The sequence below is a fragment of the Dinoponera quadriceps genome, unplaced genomic scaffold, assembly GCF_001313825.1.
Source record: "Dinoponera quadriceps isolate SergipeBrazil2010 unplaced genomic scaffold, ASM131382v1 scaffold588, whole genome shotgun sequence".
Classification (NCBI taxonomy): domain Eukaryota; kingdom Metazoa; phylum Arthropoda; class Insecta; order Hymenoptera; family Formicidae; genus Dinoponera; species Dinoponera quadriceps.
This window is the reverse complement of record NW_014554802.1, coordinates 235,449-254,429: the sequence shown is the minus strand read 5'-3', so window position 1 is coordinate 254,429 and position 18,981 is coordinate 235,449. Positions and strand designations below refer to the sequence as shown.

Below are 18,981 nucleotides of genomic sequence, written 5' to 3'. Positions count from 1 at the left end.
AAAATACTGCGTTCTGATTGGTGCATTTCCGAAAATGGATGGAAATGCACCAATCAGAATTCTCCGTCCCGTGTGGTTAACAAAATAATAAAAGTAGGATGACGTACGTAAGAGCGAGCCGCGCAGACGAACGTACAACTATCAACGGACTCGATTCCTTGTTTTTAGAATTTCTAGATTACACACGTGATAATGGATCGCCGAATCGCGTTTTTTTTCTGCGTTCTCACATGGCACTAGCGTTGTAAATAATAAACGAGAAGGAGATGGGTAGTGAAAGAAGATACATCGAATCTTGTTGACAATAAAATTCAATTCCATTTCTCGCACACGATTATATATTCATGATAAATATGTTACGATAAAACATAAATATTCATCTGTTTATATCCATTACTGTATACGAGCTCTATACGGTATTGTTGATAACATGTGATATTGGAAAAATCAATTTTCATGCTGTATACTAATATCACCTACGCATCACAACGCTACAATATAAAATATTGTGACAAATAACCGCACGCTATTTGTTACAGCATCAACAAATCGTTGTCTAGTAATGTAGGTATTAAATTTAATTGGCTACTGCTGTTTCTTAAATTTTAAACTTTGGCGTGCAATTTCTCATGTTTTGCATTTTTATTGTACCTTTTTTCAGGAATGTGATTGTAGATTTCAGCAAGTGGAGAATCAGAAGTATCAGTGACACTTTTTGTATTTTGTGAAGGACAGAGCAGTTTAATGAACAACAATTTGAACAATGGATTATGATTACATGCCTTTTCACAGGGAGACAGATATTCATAATAAATGTTGCGGTGGAAAATTATGGTGTATTAAAGCAAGTTGCTCTGATAATAACTCCTAACATTGCATTATAGCTGGTATTTAATCTCAATCTCAAACATTGATATTTACAGGATATATGTGGAATCATATGCGCGGTATTAACATGGTTGCTGATAATCTATGCGGAGTTTGTAGTAATGGCAGTTATTCTTATCCCTACAATAAACACGATATATTCCAGCTTAAATATGGCTATCTTCCAGTCTCTAGCATTCCTAGCCTTTGCATCACACCTTAGAACTATGTTTACAGATCCGGTAATTAAAGTGTTCAAGTATTACTCGTACTATTGAGTATATATATTTATCGAACTTGTCCAATGTTGATTGATATATAGGGTGCAGTACCAAAGGGTAATGCAACGAAAGAGATGATACAACAAATGGGGTTTAGAGAAGGACAGGTTATTTTTAAGTGTCCCAAGTGTTGTTCCATTAAGCCTGACAGGGCGCATCATTGCTCTGTTTGTCAAAGGTAATCTGACAGATTTTGATTTGCAATTGCGAAACAACAGTGGATGCAACAATATTATAATTGGTTTTTCAGATGCATCAGGAAAATGGATCATCACTGCCCGTGGGTTAACAATTGTGTGGGTGAAAATAATCAAAAATACTTTGTACTTTTTACTGTGAGTATTAAGTCACAAATTTGCATTATTGTCCAGGAAAATGACATCTTATTATTGTACTATATTTCAGTTTTATATAGCGGGCATATCGTTGCAATCCCTATTTCTTTGTATACAACAATTTACCACATGTGTCAGACAAGAATGGAGAGAGTGTTCAACGTTCAATCCACCGGCAACAGTGGTGCTGTTGTTATTTTTGTCATTTGAGGCACTTTTATTCGCTATTTTTACCGCTGTGATGTTAGGCACACAACTACAAGCTATTTGGAATGATGAAACCGTATGTATATGAATAATCGTTGTTTTCCTTACTTTGTCTGCCTATATTAAATTGTTGAAATTCGTATATTCATCAAAATATGTTATATATATTACGTACAGGGTATAGAACAGCTTAAAAAAGAAGAAGCTAGATGGGTTCGTAATAGCAGATGGAAGTCGATTCAAGCAGTTTTCGGAAGATTTTCGATAGCTTGGTTCTCGCCTTTCACCTCACCCCCTAACGCAAAAACGAAACAAGAGTCTTATTTATATTCTGTCTAAATTATATTTGGATTACGCGACCATGTGACCCAATGATAATCTATGTAAATATATTCATTGTGACGTGTTGTATGTATGTACGATAAAAGTAACGAATTCTATGATTTCATGAGATTTCTCACAGTTATACAAAGTGATTCTTATTTCTTCGTAAGTACATGTCAATATTTTAAGAAGGGAAATATTATGTGAACATATGTTTTGTTCAGATTTTATTTCTTGACTTATAACAAATTAATGAAAAAAAAAAAACACTTAAGCAAAATCTTCCGCTGCAAAGTTTACCACGACATGTTTTGATGCGTACACAACATTAACGATATTAGGTTTTTTGCTATAGAAAATAATGGATATGAAAATTACTCGGAGTAATACCTGATATTATTTAGCAAGTGTATATTTCGATATCAACGTATTAGAGCGCGTGTGCATATTGCTGTGTGTGGGTGAACTAAAGATAAAGCCCGTCCTAAACCTATTTTTAAATTTTACTCGACACAGAAGCTAAAAAAATAGTTCAATATAGATGTTATTCGTTATTATCGATAAAGTCTCATATCCCGATCGATGGTGGGCCCTTGTTCGTTGATCGCGTAGCTCGTAAACAAGTGAGCTTTCCCTGCTTGATTTGAAAAATTGAGCTGATGTCAGTAGTCGCGCGGCGATACTGGTTGCTTACGAATAAGATTGTCGATAATTAACATTTTAATTTGTAGAAATGATTTCTCCATATCACTTTCTATCCTCGCTTTCGCGCCCGGATAGATATATTTCATACATAATATGTGTAAATATAATAATTAAAATCTTTTACAGTCGAATTTCGCGGTATTCGCGATGCTCTTCAACCTGTGGTCTCGTAAATTTAATTGTTCAAATGTCCATAATACTTTCGTAAGGTAAAAATCCATCCAAATCCCGGGTGGAGCAAAAAATGACGATAATGTTGAGATTAAAATGTTAAAATGATGAAAAAATAATGGAAAAGTCGTCATTTTGATGCCGTGATGTTCTGCCTAGCGGATTCTCGATGAATTTTCAGTTACAACGGATAAGTTAATCGCAGAAATTTCCCTTTTCGTCGACGGAGAAGTTCACCATGAAAAAGGAGAGAGGAATAAAAAAGAAAAAGAAACATAGTTTTCGTCGGGACAACCCTCACGAAAATATTTGTGGAATCGACGCTTTCTTACGCAGATTCTACGTCTCATCGGGAATATACTTTTACCAAAGACATTTGTGTTAAACTGCCTCTAATTCGCTGTAACAGAAGAACGAGGATTAGCCGAAAAACTTTCGCGAGCAGAAAAAGCGACACGCGTTTGCGGGAGATATACGTGCGCGCCTGTCGCGATCGATGGGGGCGATAATTGCCGCAACAAGTGGGGGGCAAAAACAAATACGCCGCACGATATGTTTCCACTTTCATCGGCTTTAGTTTTTGCGAAGCGAAGATTCCGCTTCGGCGACGCGATTTCTCGAGAACCGTGTGACAAGGCCGACCGTCTCGTCAAACGAATGTTTGTGCCTTGAAATCAATTTCTGACTGCCGTCGCCGACGCCACTGCCGTCGCTTGCGCCGCCGCCGTCAACTTTCACTTATCCCAGCGACCGACTTGTCGGTGAGTCTCCGCGAGCTTCTCGCAAGCGAGTTCACGCGATTCCCCGGGGAAGTCTTTTACGCGTGCTACACTCGGGCACGTATTTAGAGCCCGTGAAGAACAATGACCGATAGGCGAAGTTAGCACCCCGTCATCGGACCGTTTCACACGCACGCATCATCCACGTAGCTGGCTTTTACTGACCTCGCAGCAAAAACTTTATATGCTCGGTAAAGTTAACTAGCTAATCCTGCTTTCCTTCGTTTTATTTTCTGTTCCGTAGTTCGCGCACTCGACGGAAAATCCGCATTTATACGATATCGCGCGATGGTGTTGATGATATCTATCACATTTATTTCCGATCTCGAAGATGACTTTGTATACGTTTTGACATTAATTGCATCAGCTTGAGAGAAACGATGATTTGAATCTACCAATACTTAGATATCCTCCGCACGGCTGGCTTTTTCGCTCGTTAAATAGAGCTTACGGCCGAGCCTTAAGCGTGAGAGAAATTGACCAATCACAATCGATTATTCTTCTACAATTCGATTGCAATTTTTTACACTTAAGGCTTACTATCGTAGACTCGACTTATCTCGAATTAAATTTCGCTCGAGATCTGAGAATCGATGATAAATATGTTCGATGATGCACCATCGAGTTATCGAGTCGCTTAACCCGCGAGTGAGTGTCCGTACGTCACGCTTTGCTTGAACACACTTTCGCTTTCGTGTTGCCCGGCTCTTGATGAATCCTAATTAGTCCACCGTGTAATCGTCGTCTTACCTTTATCTCTCGAGAGCTCCGATGTGATATGACGGCGATTAGCTCGCAACATAAATATTAAACCTCTATTAATAATTGGCAGACCGAGACTCGATGATATCGCGTTGGAGGGACAGTTTCCTATTTTGCGATTTTTTCTTTAATTGAGATGACGTAGCTCTCGCGCTTTCTTACCGAAAGATTTGTGTTTCACGTGTCGTTAGTATTAGGTGTATAAATAAGTTCGGTGCCTTTTTAGCATGATTTTTTAATATTTATTCACAAAAAAAATAACAAATAATCTGTCAATTCTCGAAACAGTTCCCATCATTTTCCACACACTTTTGACTCAATGAAGTCATCGATGCTTTTTTGACCTCCTCGGCAGATTGAAAGTCCAACCGGAACAGATGATAATCTGTAGGGGCAATGTCTTTCAAATTGTTCTAGGGCGGGAAAAAAATTTAAATTTGGATCAGAGTTACAAAACGTCAAATGTAATGGCACCGAACTTATTTATACACCTAATAGTATATGTCATAATAGGTGAATGTTCTGGGCGCGGGAGATGTAAAGCGAGCGTAAACATGCGTTCCACGTGCAAATTGCAACAGTGTTTTATACAAGTCGTATCGCACTCAGAGAAAGATATAATAAGTGACGACTATAATATATACCGAGAAAAAAATATTTAAGAAATATTGTAAGCATTGTAAAACATATTATAGGATTGTAACCAAATAGACGCGTCATCTTTGTGCGATAGATTTTTTTCAGCGAGCTCTATCATCGATAATCTCGCCATGACGATCTCTTATTCTGATACTTTTCTCATTTTCTTTCACAGACTCTGACGAATGTCGTCACAAAAAATACCATCTTGTCGCGTAATTTATCACGTGAAATGAATCCAGATGCTCGTGTTTTTCACGCAACATTAAATTCACATATCTGAGTGGCTATTTAAGTAAGCGTGAAGTGCGAGCGGGCACGCGCCGCGTACAATACAAATACGAGATCCTTTTTATTCTCGACTTATCAACTGCAATTATAAACGCATTTGCCACGGCAATGCCACGTGGTATAGCATGCGATTATCTGGTCGAACGACATGATTTATCACTTTCTCTGTTTCATTGATTACTGGACCGAGAGAGTTACCGCGGCAAGTCGTCGTACGCTATTCATACGTCGTATTATTTGTCGTTTTAGTGTTTTAATCGCACATGGCGAAATGGAACGGAAGAAGTTAATAACATGGAATGACCGAGGCATCTTATTGGTGTGTACAATTGTTGCCATTTATTGAAAGTTATTGCTATTTATCATTTACATTCATCGCGCAGATTAAAAAAAAAACGATTCTGTCGACTTTGCTTTGCCAGTTTCTGACGAAATTACAGCAGATACTATATAGCATTGCTATTTAAATTAAGTATTTTTATGCACGGAAAAACAAAGAGTTAAAAGACGTCAAAGGCATCGAACTTATTTGTACACTTAATAATTTCACATTAAATTCCCTCGACTTTTCTGCGTCACTTCTTGGTTTTTATTACAGATAATGTGCTTCTTCATTACGTTGATTATATTCGCTACGGCGTATGATCCGGATGACAAGTCCCTGAAGGATATTCTGCTGCCCGAGGGTCAATTCGAGGCGTTTTATCTGAAAGGCATGCAAGATGAGGAACAAAATGCCGCGAGACCGCCTCATCTTCACGGATCTTTTCATCAGTATCGAAATCCTGCCCTGGTTGGTGCTCCGAACAGCGCTGCCTACGGATTTCGCTTCGACGGGAAACGCCGCTTCAATTTCAAATGAATTATTATCGACAATCGCATTTTTACTCCAAGTCCTATAAATATTAACTTACGTTCTCAGAATGAGGAATTATAGTTGTCGTTGAAACACAAAAATTAATACATAGGTGCCTGGCGATTAGCAGTGGTTAGTGATTAGCGGTAAATCAAACTTATGCTTATCCGAGACCGTTGATATATGATAAGAAAATTTCAAGATGATATTATGTCATTTTTTCAGCGAGAAGAGAAAATTGTGAAAATTTAGTTTTCAGGACTAGTAAGTATAAATGCGATCGATGTATTTTCGAATACACATATGTGTTTTCTTGGCATATGAGATAATAAAGTGTGATTCAGAACAAACATGTATCCTTCAAAAATTGTATTCCTGATTGAATTCTGAGACGACTTTTCCTCTTGCAAAATTTTGGTAAACGTTTTGTTTTTAATTTATAATAGATAATAATAATAATAGGTTTGTCACACAGATCGCCGATACACATTCAATTTTATTTAAGTCGAACATAAAATGAAAAGCTATACAAGCAATAAGATAAAGAAATATCATTCGCGGCTTGCTAAATATAAAAATATTATTTTAGAGAGAACTAATGGGTTTATGTATAAATAGAGTTATAAATAATCATTTCGTTCAAGTTCAAAACTATTCTTTTTTTGTAAAACTTCTGTTTTTCTTACAGCGGATAGTTCAAAGAATATTTCGATATGCAAAGTTGATTTATTTATTTATAATATGTCTAAAATTGTTTAATCCTTAGTGTTTTCATTATGCTCCGGGTTTCCCTATTAACATGTACTGTTTTTCTGAGAAAGTATCATTATGAAAATTTACGCATAGAGAGAAAGAGAGAGAGTCATTTGGCTTCACCGGCAAGCGAGCATGCTAATGAACATCATATTTGACATTTGATTTCAATGACAGGCTTAGTCTCGGAAAAACGTTGATTTGATATAATTAGCTATCTCTCTGAGAACTCCGGCCATTCTTTTGCAGTAATCTGAACATTTTTCAAACAGGTTCTGCAACCTGTATCGTAACCACGCCTTTTCCGTTCTTGTAATAAACATAATTATTACGATCTTACATTTTCGTATATTATTCTGATCAAAATCCTTTTTTTCTTCTGCGTTTCCTTAATTAATTAATCGATTTCTATATATTTAACCGATAGCAATAATAAATATTCTGAATGCGCATTTTGTGCCTAAATGTAGCTGTTTCAAGATAAAACAATATCGGATGTTTATGAAATCATCATTTTAAAATTTACTCATCTTATGCGTACGTAAGATGAGTAAATATTAAAATTGAACGGACCACATTTAACGTCGAAATGTACCCTAAAAATCGATACGTAGAATTGAAAACTTAAGGGATTAATTTTGCGCCACAATTCCTCCATATTTAGATAATGTATTAGAAACTAGTGCTTCGTACAACAGAACTCAGAAACACGCAATTAAAACCACATGCGAGCGATTTTACTTTCATTAAGCCAATGGCCTTTGTTACGACTACTCTCGCGTTAAGCTGAAAGATCGAGGTTTCAACAGCGGAGATATATGTTCGCCATATAACTGTATGTTTATTCTTGAACGCAATCTTCGAAGTTAATGCCCGCAATAATGTTGAAACGTTCGTACATAAACTGGTTTGTCGAGAAATGTATATCGCGTTACATATCTATGTGTTTTCATCTCTGCAGTTATTAAGGAATTATTAAACGAGCAGTTATTAAACGAGCTTTTATCATTTCAAGAAAATATTTCTCAGTAACTGTTATACGTTTCGCAGTACACAGTTACCTATTAAACACGTTGAAATTTATGGATAGGTTACATTTTTTCGTTAGTTTATAATTTCAATTTATTTCTCAATTATTTACACGTTAAATAAACCACGCAGTACCATTAAGAATTTATGAGAATTATTCAAAATAAATTTATGATAAAATATTTTTTATCATATTTGTATGGCTTTTTTTTATAAGGATAAAAGATAACTACTATTAAAAATTAAATTAAATTTTTGCTCTTAATCTTTCAATTAAATTATACATATACTTTTTATATACATATAATTGTTAAAATTAATGAAGTTACAAAAATTATTGGAGTTAATTTTTTAAGTTTAATTGCTTCTTACTTTTATTACTTGGAATTTGTTTTGACGTTCATTTCGCACAGTATAGAAAATTATTTATTTTTCTATCGAAGATCATTAGTTGATAAATTCAACGAGGCGATTCCAGTTGTAATTTAGAAATAATACGGTATCTCATGTATTAATAATAAGAAAATATAAAAAGATTAATTGCTTTTTCGATATGTGCTTGTCTAGCGCTCCTAATAGCGCCGGAACACGTAGGGGATACATAGCAACGTTATCAAGCCCACTTCGGGCAGAAACACCGCTCTAAAACCGGCTATGGGGGAAGCTTTAAAAAGAGGTGGCTAATACTGCCACGCGACAGTCGTCTTCGCAGTAGGTTCGGTGAAATGATCTAGCGAGATTTCGTGCTAGCAACGATATGAGGATCACGTGTTTTATTACGGTGAGTGGGCAGACGACGATTAACGTCTTTGCAGTGAGAAAAGTGAACAAGAAAATGCGAATTATGTGATCAATCGCATTAATTTCGCAAGATTATTATTGTACCGATTACGGATTGTACACCCATTAAGTTCATTATTTATTTGCATCGTGTATAGAGACACTGTAAGTGTAATTAAAGAGCGTTAAATAGTTTTCGATATTTTCCCTCTCCTCTAATACGATGAAATAATTCACGCCGCATATTTACTCTTGGTGAATCGCAGCTATGAATTAATATATAATTTTTTAATGAAAAGTGTACTAATGTTAGGTTAGCTGGTTTGAGTTTTTTTTAAAGATAAAAGTTTCACCAAGGAGTGCATAAATGATTTCAGCTGTAAACTCTCGAGTAGTTCATCGCTGTCTTCTTGTGAGACCATAAGAACGTGTGACAATTTATGATATCATACTCACGTATATAAAAATGCGTTATATCTACATATATGCTCATTATATATTTGCATGTAGGTCTGCGCATATCTATCATCAACAGTATCCACCAACGAGATCAAACCTTCAGATAGGTAAGCAGGTTTTTGTAATTTTTTCATTCATTATCTATATTTCGGTAAAAATTATTCTCGAGGATAAATTTATTTCCTACTTTAAAACTATCTCTATAAAGTCAGTCCAGTAGTAAAGGTTTTTAAACAGCTGCTTTTTTTCAAATTGATGGAAAAAATCCAGAAAAAACGGATTTTTCCGAAAAATATAAATTTTTGCGAAAAATTTTGTTCCTATTTAAATGGTACATTAGATAATTTTTCATGTACTTTATCATATTAATGTGATCCAGAAAGGTAAATTATGTTATTTGTGATAAAATGTTTATATTTCAATTCTATCTTTAATTGTGAACGATACCAAATTTTTTTTGTTCAAATCAAGTAAAAGCTTATAAGAAACTACATAATAAATAAATAAAAACAATGTATTCCTCAAATAAAATATAATGAAATAAAATATATAACTCTTAGCAAAAATGACCGCTGTTAATAATCCAAATTCTTTACGAAATACTCGACAATTGACAAAATATTCCATGTCTTTATTAATCATATGATTTCACACACGAAAGCATTTTTCCAAACGAATTTTTCTACCCTTGGGGAAATGAGGCAAAAAAATGTGAAAAAATTATATTTTTTCCGAGCTTTTGGAACTATAAAAAGTTTTCACAATTCATCCACACTTTATTCGATTCTACCTTCTTTCCAATCACCTGGATAATATATGTCCACGCACGTCTGTTTACTTTCTCAGGATAAAGAAAGGCAGTTCGCACGAGGACTTGACGCTGAAAGATTTAATCGTAAAGAAGGAGATAAATCATATTCCCATCTACCCAGATGTTAACTCCATCCAGCAAAGGTCTCGAGCGAAGGTCGCACGAATCGACACGTTCCAGAAGCCGAGAAAGATCCGCGAACTCGGGCAACCTCAGCAGCATCGTCACTACAACCGCAATCGCTCGAGGCGTTTGCCGAAACGCCTGAAAACCCGCTCGATCGCCGGCGCATCCTACGAGCTGGACAACAACGAGCTGGCCAAGCCGGAGATGCGCGACAACAAGGGGCCCGTTCACATCGAGCCGGTGCTGCGCGTCACCACGAAGAAGAATGTCTTCGACTCTATTATGGATATTCTGCGCCAGCTATTGGATCCGAAGAAGAACGAGCCGGGTCCGCTGGTGGGTCCTATCCATGTGCCAGGATCGGAACGCAAGATCTATCTCCGTCTGATGGAACCGATCGATTCGAGTCACGTGATGGTGCGCTTCGTGACACAAGTACCGGTACCGGTGATCGACGCGGAGCCTAAACACGGCCCCATCATTCCGATTCCACCCATTATCGATCCCGCCGCTGTGTTGTTGAAGGGCCAACACACTATCCTGTCGGACGGGGTGTTCGCTTCAAGCCGTCATTCGTATCGAAATGCTAATCACACTTCCGGCAAGACTCGAGGAAAGCCGAAGAGTCCCTCGATGGACCACCAAAGGGAGAAGAAGAAAGACTTCCCGTTAAGCACGGAGAATTCGTTCCTCGGCGAGTCAAGCTCATATTATTCGTATCAGGCGGGCGAAGACGCGGTGAAGCAGCTGTTGAACGACACGACGGAAACCTGGTTTCCGGTTTCCGAGCTGAGCACACATCGCTTGCCTTTCCGGCAGATCGCCCCGTTGACGTCTGTCGAGCAGCATGTGGAATCCGCTTACGCGGTGCCGAGTGACGTTCTCACAGGTAGTTCGTACAACGGCCCGTATGCGCATTACAGCAGCGAGGAATCGGCCTCGGGTTCCTACGATCAACATCACCCCACCCACTCGTATCAAAAAGCGGAGCTTAACAATGATGGCCCGAGCACTTATTCGATCCTTTATCGGAACAACAATGCCCCGGACGAAAAGCAGGACGACCTTTACGGATCGTCCAGCTCGTACTCGACGTTTTACGATAAACCGAAGCTCGCATCCAACGACGCTCTTCGCGTCGTAGATCCGCCGCCTTACTTCCCCGGCTATCAGAGACCGTTGGAGAACTATGCCAATCGATCGTCGGCGATCCGCCAGGAGGATCTGAATAAAGTCGGCTCGGATGCGAGGCAGCGCAACGATCATCAAGTGATATGGGGCGAGACGAAGAACGAAAATTCCTCGGCGAGCAACGACAATTGGCAGCCGACGATGTACATGCGCGAAGCGTACGTCGATCTGGCTAAGGTCACGAGTGATCATCAGTCGTCCGAGAGGAAGACTTCGCGCAACGTTACGTCGAGTTCGTCGGAGAGAAGAGGCGCGGCCGACACCAGACGCCGCGGTAGCGCGCGAGTTCTGAAATGTTCGAGTAAGGAGGACGGAAGATGCGAGCAGGCGGTGACAAAGGTGATCGAGCCGATCATTGTGACGAATAATACAGCGGAAAGATTATCAGACGTGAAAAAGCCGAATTTGACGGAGAGATCGCTGCCATTGGTCGTAACGAGACCTACGGTGAGCAGCACAACGGAAGCATCGTTGCTATTGATAAGGACGACCGAGACATTCAATGTGAAGACGAGCGGGTTGACGGAGAACGTCGTAAAACTGGCGATTGAGACGACGACGAAGCCGACGACGAGGCCAACGATGAAACCGACGATGAGGCCAACGATGAAGCCGACGATAAGGCCAACGAGCAGCACGGAAAAACCGACGGAAAGCGGCGCAACGAAGGACGCATCGAGTGATGCCATTGCTAATAAACTGTTGCCGAAGAGACCTATGGTAATGAAGAAGCCGACGTCCATAATGAGAAGAATAGAGTCGAGTGGTGCGAGAACGGTGGAGAGCAGTACAACGCAAAAACCTACGACGAGTCGCGCGACGAAGAAAATGACGAGGAAGTCGACGTTCCGCGATGCGAACTCACGAGCAAAGTCGAGCACCACTTGATATTTTATTTAGTAGCATTATAGTATATCCCGTTTTCGACTGAGGGAAAGTTACACGCATTCGTATGCGCACTTACGCATTCATCGCTCGCGCGAAAGACACCTGAAATGAATTGTCAGACGCCGCAGGAGTAATTTTGGAACTTTATATTTTATCGAAAAATTGGAATGATTCTATGTGCGTGCGTGCGTGCGATTTGTGTGATGATTTGGGACTGTGTGTGGATAGATGCATGCGTCCGTGTACATTTTTGTCTATGATTGTTACACAGCCGTCAGTCGAGGCGACTGACTTGTATGTCAAAAGCTCAGCGAACGATTAATGATACTCTTCTGTTTCTGAAAAAAAAAATGGTAGTCGTTAAATACTTTTGAAATATTCATAAGGAGTTGGGAGTATTCTTTTTTTCATTTAAGGGGATTATAAGGATTATTATAAAGAGGGTTTCTTCATATAAGTTAATATTTTGTGAAACGAGGATAATCTCGTGCTCGTTTTCAATCGAACAAGTTAATAATAAGTATATGTATGTGTGTATGTATGTTTACATACACACATACACGCATACATACATATATATATTAATATTTTGTTTGATAAGGAAAACTGTTTCCAAATGATATATTATTGTTAAATAATCACATACTACTTATCCTATCGTAGGTGTATACATATATACCTATATATTATAAGTAATCTCAAGATTATCGTTATTCTTTTTATGTAAGAATTTATTGATTAAATTGGATTCAATCTATTCGTAATGAATTTTCAATAATAATACCTCGATTTCCAAATTAAGTATTAAATTAACTACTTTAACTAATTAAAAGTATGTATACAATAAACTTCTCTTAAAATAAACACGCAAAGAAGAAGGTTCTATTATCTACCGACACATTTTGTTTGCAACGACGTTGGACAATATAACGAGGTAGTGAATTCCTAAATAAAAGGCATAATTTTGAGTCAACCTTTCTATATATATTGAACTGCTTAATTATGTTGTTGACAAAATATAATTTCCAAAACTCCATCGGTTTTATTTTTAAATATATCATGTATATTTTATATTTTTAAGTTGTATATAAATAAACAGGTCGATTTCTATACAATATGTTTTTTTTCTTAACCACCACCGACCCGTGCAAGATAATCACGATAAATAAGTACGATATCTCACCGCATTTAGTCTATTCGAATTTCTAATTACTTTCATTGAAGTCAATTAGACTTTGCATGACAAACGGGAAAGTGATATAAATGCCATTATTATTATTAAACCCCTCAATTAGGGAGTCTCTTAAGATATGACGCGCGATATTAGAAAGTTTTGATGCACGTTTTAGATACATTTACAATACGACTTTTAATGTTAAATGTTTGCATTAAGCGATAAAAGTAAGCAAGAAAGAGTTAGCGATTTGGAAGATCACATAATTGCGTAGCGGCGTCATGAATCCCGTTGGGAATAAAGTAAATATCACACGTAACAGGAATATCATATAAAAGTGATCGATGAAAAATCCAAGACCACAGAAGTAACATCGTACGTCTTGCGAAAAGAGACGTAATTGAATATAATATTATATATATATTTCTTTTGTTCGAAGATAGCATACATATAAGGACGTGATGAATAAAATATAAATAAAATTTGTGGCATATAATAATAATAAATAATAATAAATTTATTCTCCCAGTATCAGGTATACGTAAAAAACGTATAAAAGTCTCTAGGATAGTTTCTAACAAGGAAATTTCTAGGGAAATTCCAGACGTGACGTTTCACGGTATTCTTATGACGAGTAATAGCGCTGAATGCAGGCTAGGGCGGAGTTTCGCGGAATACTTTGTCCAGCGATGCGTTTCGCTAGTTACTGTATATAAATGCTTTATAGCTGCACGAGGCACAGAAGGTGTCCTTCGATTTACCGGAGTACTTCAAGAATAACTTCGCATAGGCGAACTGAGTTTTTTATAATGAGCCGCAAACTGTTGGTAAGAAATTTTTCACTAGAACATCATATTTAACTTTTTAGTAAATTTAACATTTTTTAAAAAATGTCATTTGACTTAATTTAATTTTAATTTATATTTATAAATTATGAAAATATATGAATCATACATTTAGATTGAATAAATATAAATATATTAGAGTGAAAAATATACATATATAAATTATATAAAAATCGTATTTATAGATTTATAAATTTGGTCGAGTTTAAATCGCTTGTGTAAACATTTCTGTATATTAAACCGCGTGGTAGTTAATAACACGTGACAATAACGTATTAATTCTTTTTCTGTTGCAGTACAGCATCTTCTTGTTAATAGCCCTTGCATTAATTCATGAATCCACTGAATCGTAGGTATTCGAATTTGGCGTTATAAATTAAATGTGATAAACATACATGGTGTTATAAATTAAGTTCAATAAATATATGTAAACAAGACATTCTTAAGAATAATATCTGTATTCTGAACCTTGTTTAGGAAAAAGATGGTAGTAATACATGTACCCTACAAAGTGAAAAATGTGAAGCATACACACACAATCTACAAGTTAATTCCACACCACGATGAGACAAAACACAAGGACGAGTATTATGACGTTTATCGAAAATAATTCGATTGTCTTCTTATGATGATGTAGAAATAATTCATGTACGAGCAGTAAACTCAAAGAACAGTCATTAGGTTGTCTTTAAGTATACTTTCTTAAACACTTAGCTATTTCTTCTCACTTTATGTTACGTAACATTGTATGTGATATTATTATGTTTATCTGTAAATAAATAAAAAAAACAGGAGAATACAAAACTATTTTTCAATATCTTCCCAATAAATCCTATATCGAAACTAATTGGCATAGCGTGCCTTCGTTTACTTAATAAATATAAATAAGTAATTGTTTTTACAAAATATGTAAACAATATTATAATATATTATTGCGTCATATTTTCTAAAAATTATCCAAAATAAATTTCGATTTGTTAAATGGAATTGTTTGGTTTTTTACTATAACTAGATAAACGCATGTTATTTAGCTAAATATGGAAAAAAATTTCAGTTTATGTAACTAAACAGACGTGAAAATTAAAATTTGTTAACCGAAAAATATTTCTGTTACTGTCAAAACGCGAAATCTACGTATAATAACAGTCACAGATTCGAAGAAAGCAACGACTCACGTCGAAATCGAGATTTCGAGACAATCAATCAGCATCGCAGAAAAGAAGCTGCAATACTTCGAACACTCAAGTTTGAGATTTCACACCTTCATTAGAGAGGGAATCGATTTTCCTCCAATTATTTTGCGTATAAACATACTGAGGTAATTATTGAAAAATGAATACATTTCGAGATATTTTACTTCGATTTTTATTTATTTCGAGATAATTTCACATTAATACTTTTGTATATAGAATTACGGGAGAAATTTCTCTCTCGATTAATAATACTACTCATTGCATATTAGTGCATCAAACCGTGCATCAAACCGCAAAATGCAATGAATTCTCTTTTAAGGTCTCTCTATATTTCTCCACAATAATCGATTCTATCCGTCGATCTACATATAAAAGTATTAAGATGAAGTTCGAATCGAAAAGTGAATAATTTACAAGATATTTCTACAAGTTAATGTCGACTCTTCTCCGGCTACTCGTTTAAAAAATAGCGGAAGAATAATATTTCTTCATGGTGATGTAAATTGCTAAACGAAACAGGCAATTTCACTGTGACACTGAACCTGACCGTGCTGGATGCCTTCACGGTTTGTCGAGCCTGTAAATTATAAAACCACATCCGTTATAGATCATCAAGTAAAGCATACAACCGAAGCATAAAATCAAAAAACAGTGAAAGCGATCATTGGCCATGAACTGCATCGCAGTATCGGACGTTGCAGGATTCGCTTTGATCGAAAAAAGTTGATATATAAATAGCAATTCGTCGTCAGTGATGTCAAACGTCGGCTGACCGTTGATAGCGCCTACGGTCGCCACTATAACGCCACTTTAAAGGATAGATATCATGGTAATGATACGCGAAAAAAGCCTTACAAGCGAATAAAAGTGTGTGATTCGTTTATTACGGCGCGTTCTCGGCCTCTGAGAGTGAAAGCTAAAATTTACACATATATATATATATATATATATATATATATATTGACAAGCTCGATATATTTCGCGATTTCTTGCTTGCATTTCATCAAATGTATATAAATGCCTTATATTACACACACACACACACACATATACACATAATATATATACAAAGAATATAAGGCTAGCCATGTATTTGTAAAGCATCGATATATATTTGATTAAGTGCGAGAATTCGCGAAATGTATCGAGTTTACCGCGCAGCTATTCTCATGAATGTTGTAATTAGCAGTTTTAATATTATCGTTAGGTGTTATGCGTGCGGGAGAATCTTCGTGAATGTTTCAGATAGGAGAGATATCGAAGCATACCGTGGAATTATGTTCAACGAGCATACATATTGTTGGTTAATTCAAAAGATGAGAATGTGTTATGGATGATCTAAGTGTAACGACCGCGGATCTGTGTTTCAGAGGATCGTTATCGGCCTGCTTTTCATTCTGTCGTGCATATTACTGAACAGCGGAAGCGCGAACAAGGATCAGTGAGTGTGCGCTACACTATGTTATTAAATCCATTCACTTGGCGAATCGCACGTCTTCGTTAAAGCAGCGCAAAGTTTTACGCTTTCTCGTGGCGAAAATCGCATTCCACGCTCACTCTTGTTCTCGCGATCGTCGAATTAACATCACAACCTGTTGAATTAACGAATGCACCTGCTTATCTCACCAATACTTATCTCTTCACATTGAATCGTTCTACAAGAATAATTAATCCGGTATTTTTACATTAATAGTAGTTCGTTCTGGGTTAATCAGATCAGATGTCAGTGACACGAGAAATCAATCGATTCTCTTTCTATTTGGCAGCGTGCACTTCAAGATTCACGTGCCGGAAATCTTCAAACATCAAATTCACACCAAGACGGTGTTTATACACGTTCATAAGCCGACTGTTGCAAAAAAGACCAAACCTAAAACGGAAGCGGCGAAAACTTATAAGGAATCGCATCACGAAGATTGGAGCTCTTGGAACACTTATGATTATCACAACGACCATGATGATCAAACGGACGATCACCGTGTCATGCCCGAAAACCCAAAAGATCTAGCGAACAATGAGATTCATAACGATAAGCATCACAAGAAAACAAATCTTCATCACCATAGACATTCTTATCTACCGGCTATGCAACACGAAGATAAGCCCAATTATTTGAAAACTCAACACGGTGACATGATGAATTATTCTTATCCACAGTATGCGGTGAAAGAGGATGTGAAAGAAATGGATCGCAACAAAATTGGGCCTTACATGCATATGTACAAGGAAGGTTATCATAGAGGTAGTGAGTCCGCGGATGGACGCATCTACTCGAACGATTTGACCAAATTTTACGAGAACAAGCACGAAGAGGGCGATCATTCTGCCGAGGAGTACGAGTCGAGAGAGAAGACGCACACCGGTCGTTATTTCGTGGATGATCCGGCGCAATGACAATAAGTATGAGACGCGTGCGTCTCCCAGGAAGTCGTCGCGAAGAAATGCAAAGACAAGTCGCCAATAATGAATATTTGTTCTTATTTCCTTAGCATGGATAATTCTGATGTAAGATGGTTGCGTATGTTGCGAGAAAAAATAAGATAACCTTTTTTAATGAGTTCGGATCTCAGACAATAGGTATATAGTAAGCTCTTAAGTCGTGAGAAATTAATCGAATATCCTTCTCGATTGTGATTAGTCAATTTATTATGGCTTAAAGCTTATTGCAGCAGATCCGAATTTAAAATAGTGCTCAAGTCGATAACGAATTTGATAAATATCGGTAACGTAAAGGCAAAATGTTTCCAGCAAGAACTGAACAAATGAGTGTAAAAAAATTGTTTATTAAGTCATTCGTGAAATATAACTGATAATTTTCTACATTTCCAAAGGAATGGGGGAACAAAGAAGGAAATATTTTATAAAGCAATTTTATCCTTTTCGCTTGGCTGATGTGATCAAAATTGCTAATGATTTTTCGGCATGGATAAGGAAACTACGCGAGATGCGCAACGCAGATATGAACTAAACTTGAACTCCTTTTGGAGAAGGACTTTCTAAATACAAACGTAACCTAAAATATTAAGGGAGTCCCGAAGAGCGGCCGACGAACTTCGAAACGAATCTCTTGATGTCGATAACATATGTAACACTACGTTATCGACTTAAGGCAAACGGTATATTATTATACATCTGCCATAAGTTGGTAATGTAAATTTATAATATAGTATTATATATATATATATAATATTTAATATTTTCTTATTATTTCTTATATAATAATATATAATATTTTCTTTCTAATATATATATATATATATATATTAGAAAGAAAATATTTTATAAAAATATTATAAAAACTTGATCAAGAATATTTTTAAAATGTAGAGAGTACAGCCGGGTATATTTGTGGTTCACTGATTAGAGACGCGCTTCTTAAAAACGTAATATAATTTATTCCTTGTTTATATTGTAAAAAACATGGATATAAAAATCAACACAAGGTACAAGAATAAAACAACAAGTAACAATATTTACATACGTACTGTGCTCGAAAGACGTGTCAAAGATTTAAC

The 18,981-nt window shown here is 36.6% G+C and overlaps 3 protein-coding genes across 4 annotated transcripts; all 3 read left to right on the top strand.

Annotated features, from left to right (window-relative positions):
- The first annotated feature begins 112 nt into the window (after positions 1-112).
- LOC106742096 (palmitoyltransferase ZDHHC3) lies at positions 113-2,133 on the top strand. The gene is made up of 7 exons (XM_014614728.1): positions 113-564; positions 662-844; positions 924-1,109; positions 1,190-1,326; positions 1,399-1,483; positions 1,554-1,766; positions 1,868-2,133. The coding sequence occupies exons 2-7, from the start codon at positions 764-766 to the stop codon at positions 2,027-2,029; spliced, it is 864 nt and encodes a 287-aa protein (XP_014470214.1). The 5' UTR covers positions 113-564; positions 662-763; the 3' UTR covers positions 2,030-2,133.
- Positions 2,134-2,220: 87 nt separating this feature from the next.
- Positions 2,221-6,558, top strand: LOC106742097. 2 transcript variants are annotated; one of them, XM_014614729.1, is made up of 3 exons: positions 2,221-3,651; positions 5,611-5,680; positions 5,960-6,558. In XM_014614729.1, the coding sequence occupies exons 2-3, from the start codon at positions 5,633-5,635 to the stop codon at positions 6,221-6,223; spliced, it is 312 nt and encodes a 103-aa protein (XP_014470215.1). In that variant the 5' UTR covers positions 2,221-3,651; positions 5,611-5,632; the 3' UTR covers positions 6,224-6,558. The 2 variants fall into 2 exon arrangements, with proteins under 2 accessions (XP_014470215.1, XP_014470216.1); XM_014614730.1 differs by lacking the exon at positions 2,221-3,651 and adding an exon at positions 3,658-3,860.
- A 10,047-nt stretch (positions 6,559-16,605) lies between these two features.
- On the top strand, positions 16,606-17,860 carry LOC106742055. Its single transcript, XM_014614645.1, has 3 exons — positions 16,606-16,644; positions 16,837-16,907; positions 17,182-17,860. The coding sequence occupies exons 1-3, from the start codon at positions 16,606-16,608 to the stop codon at positions 17,858-17,860; spliced, it is 789 nt and encodes a 262-aa protein (XP_014470131.1).
- Positions 17,861-18,981: the final 1,121 nt, after the last annotated feature.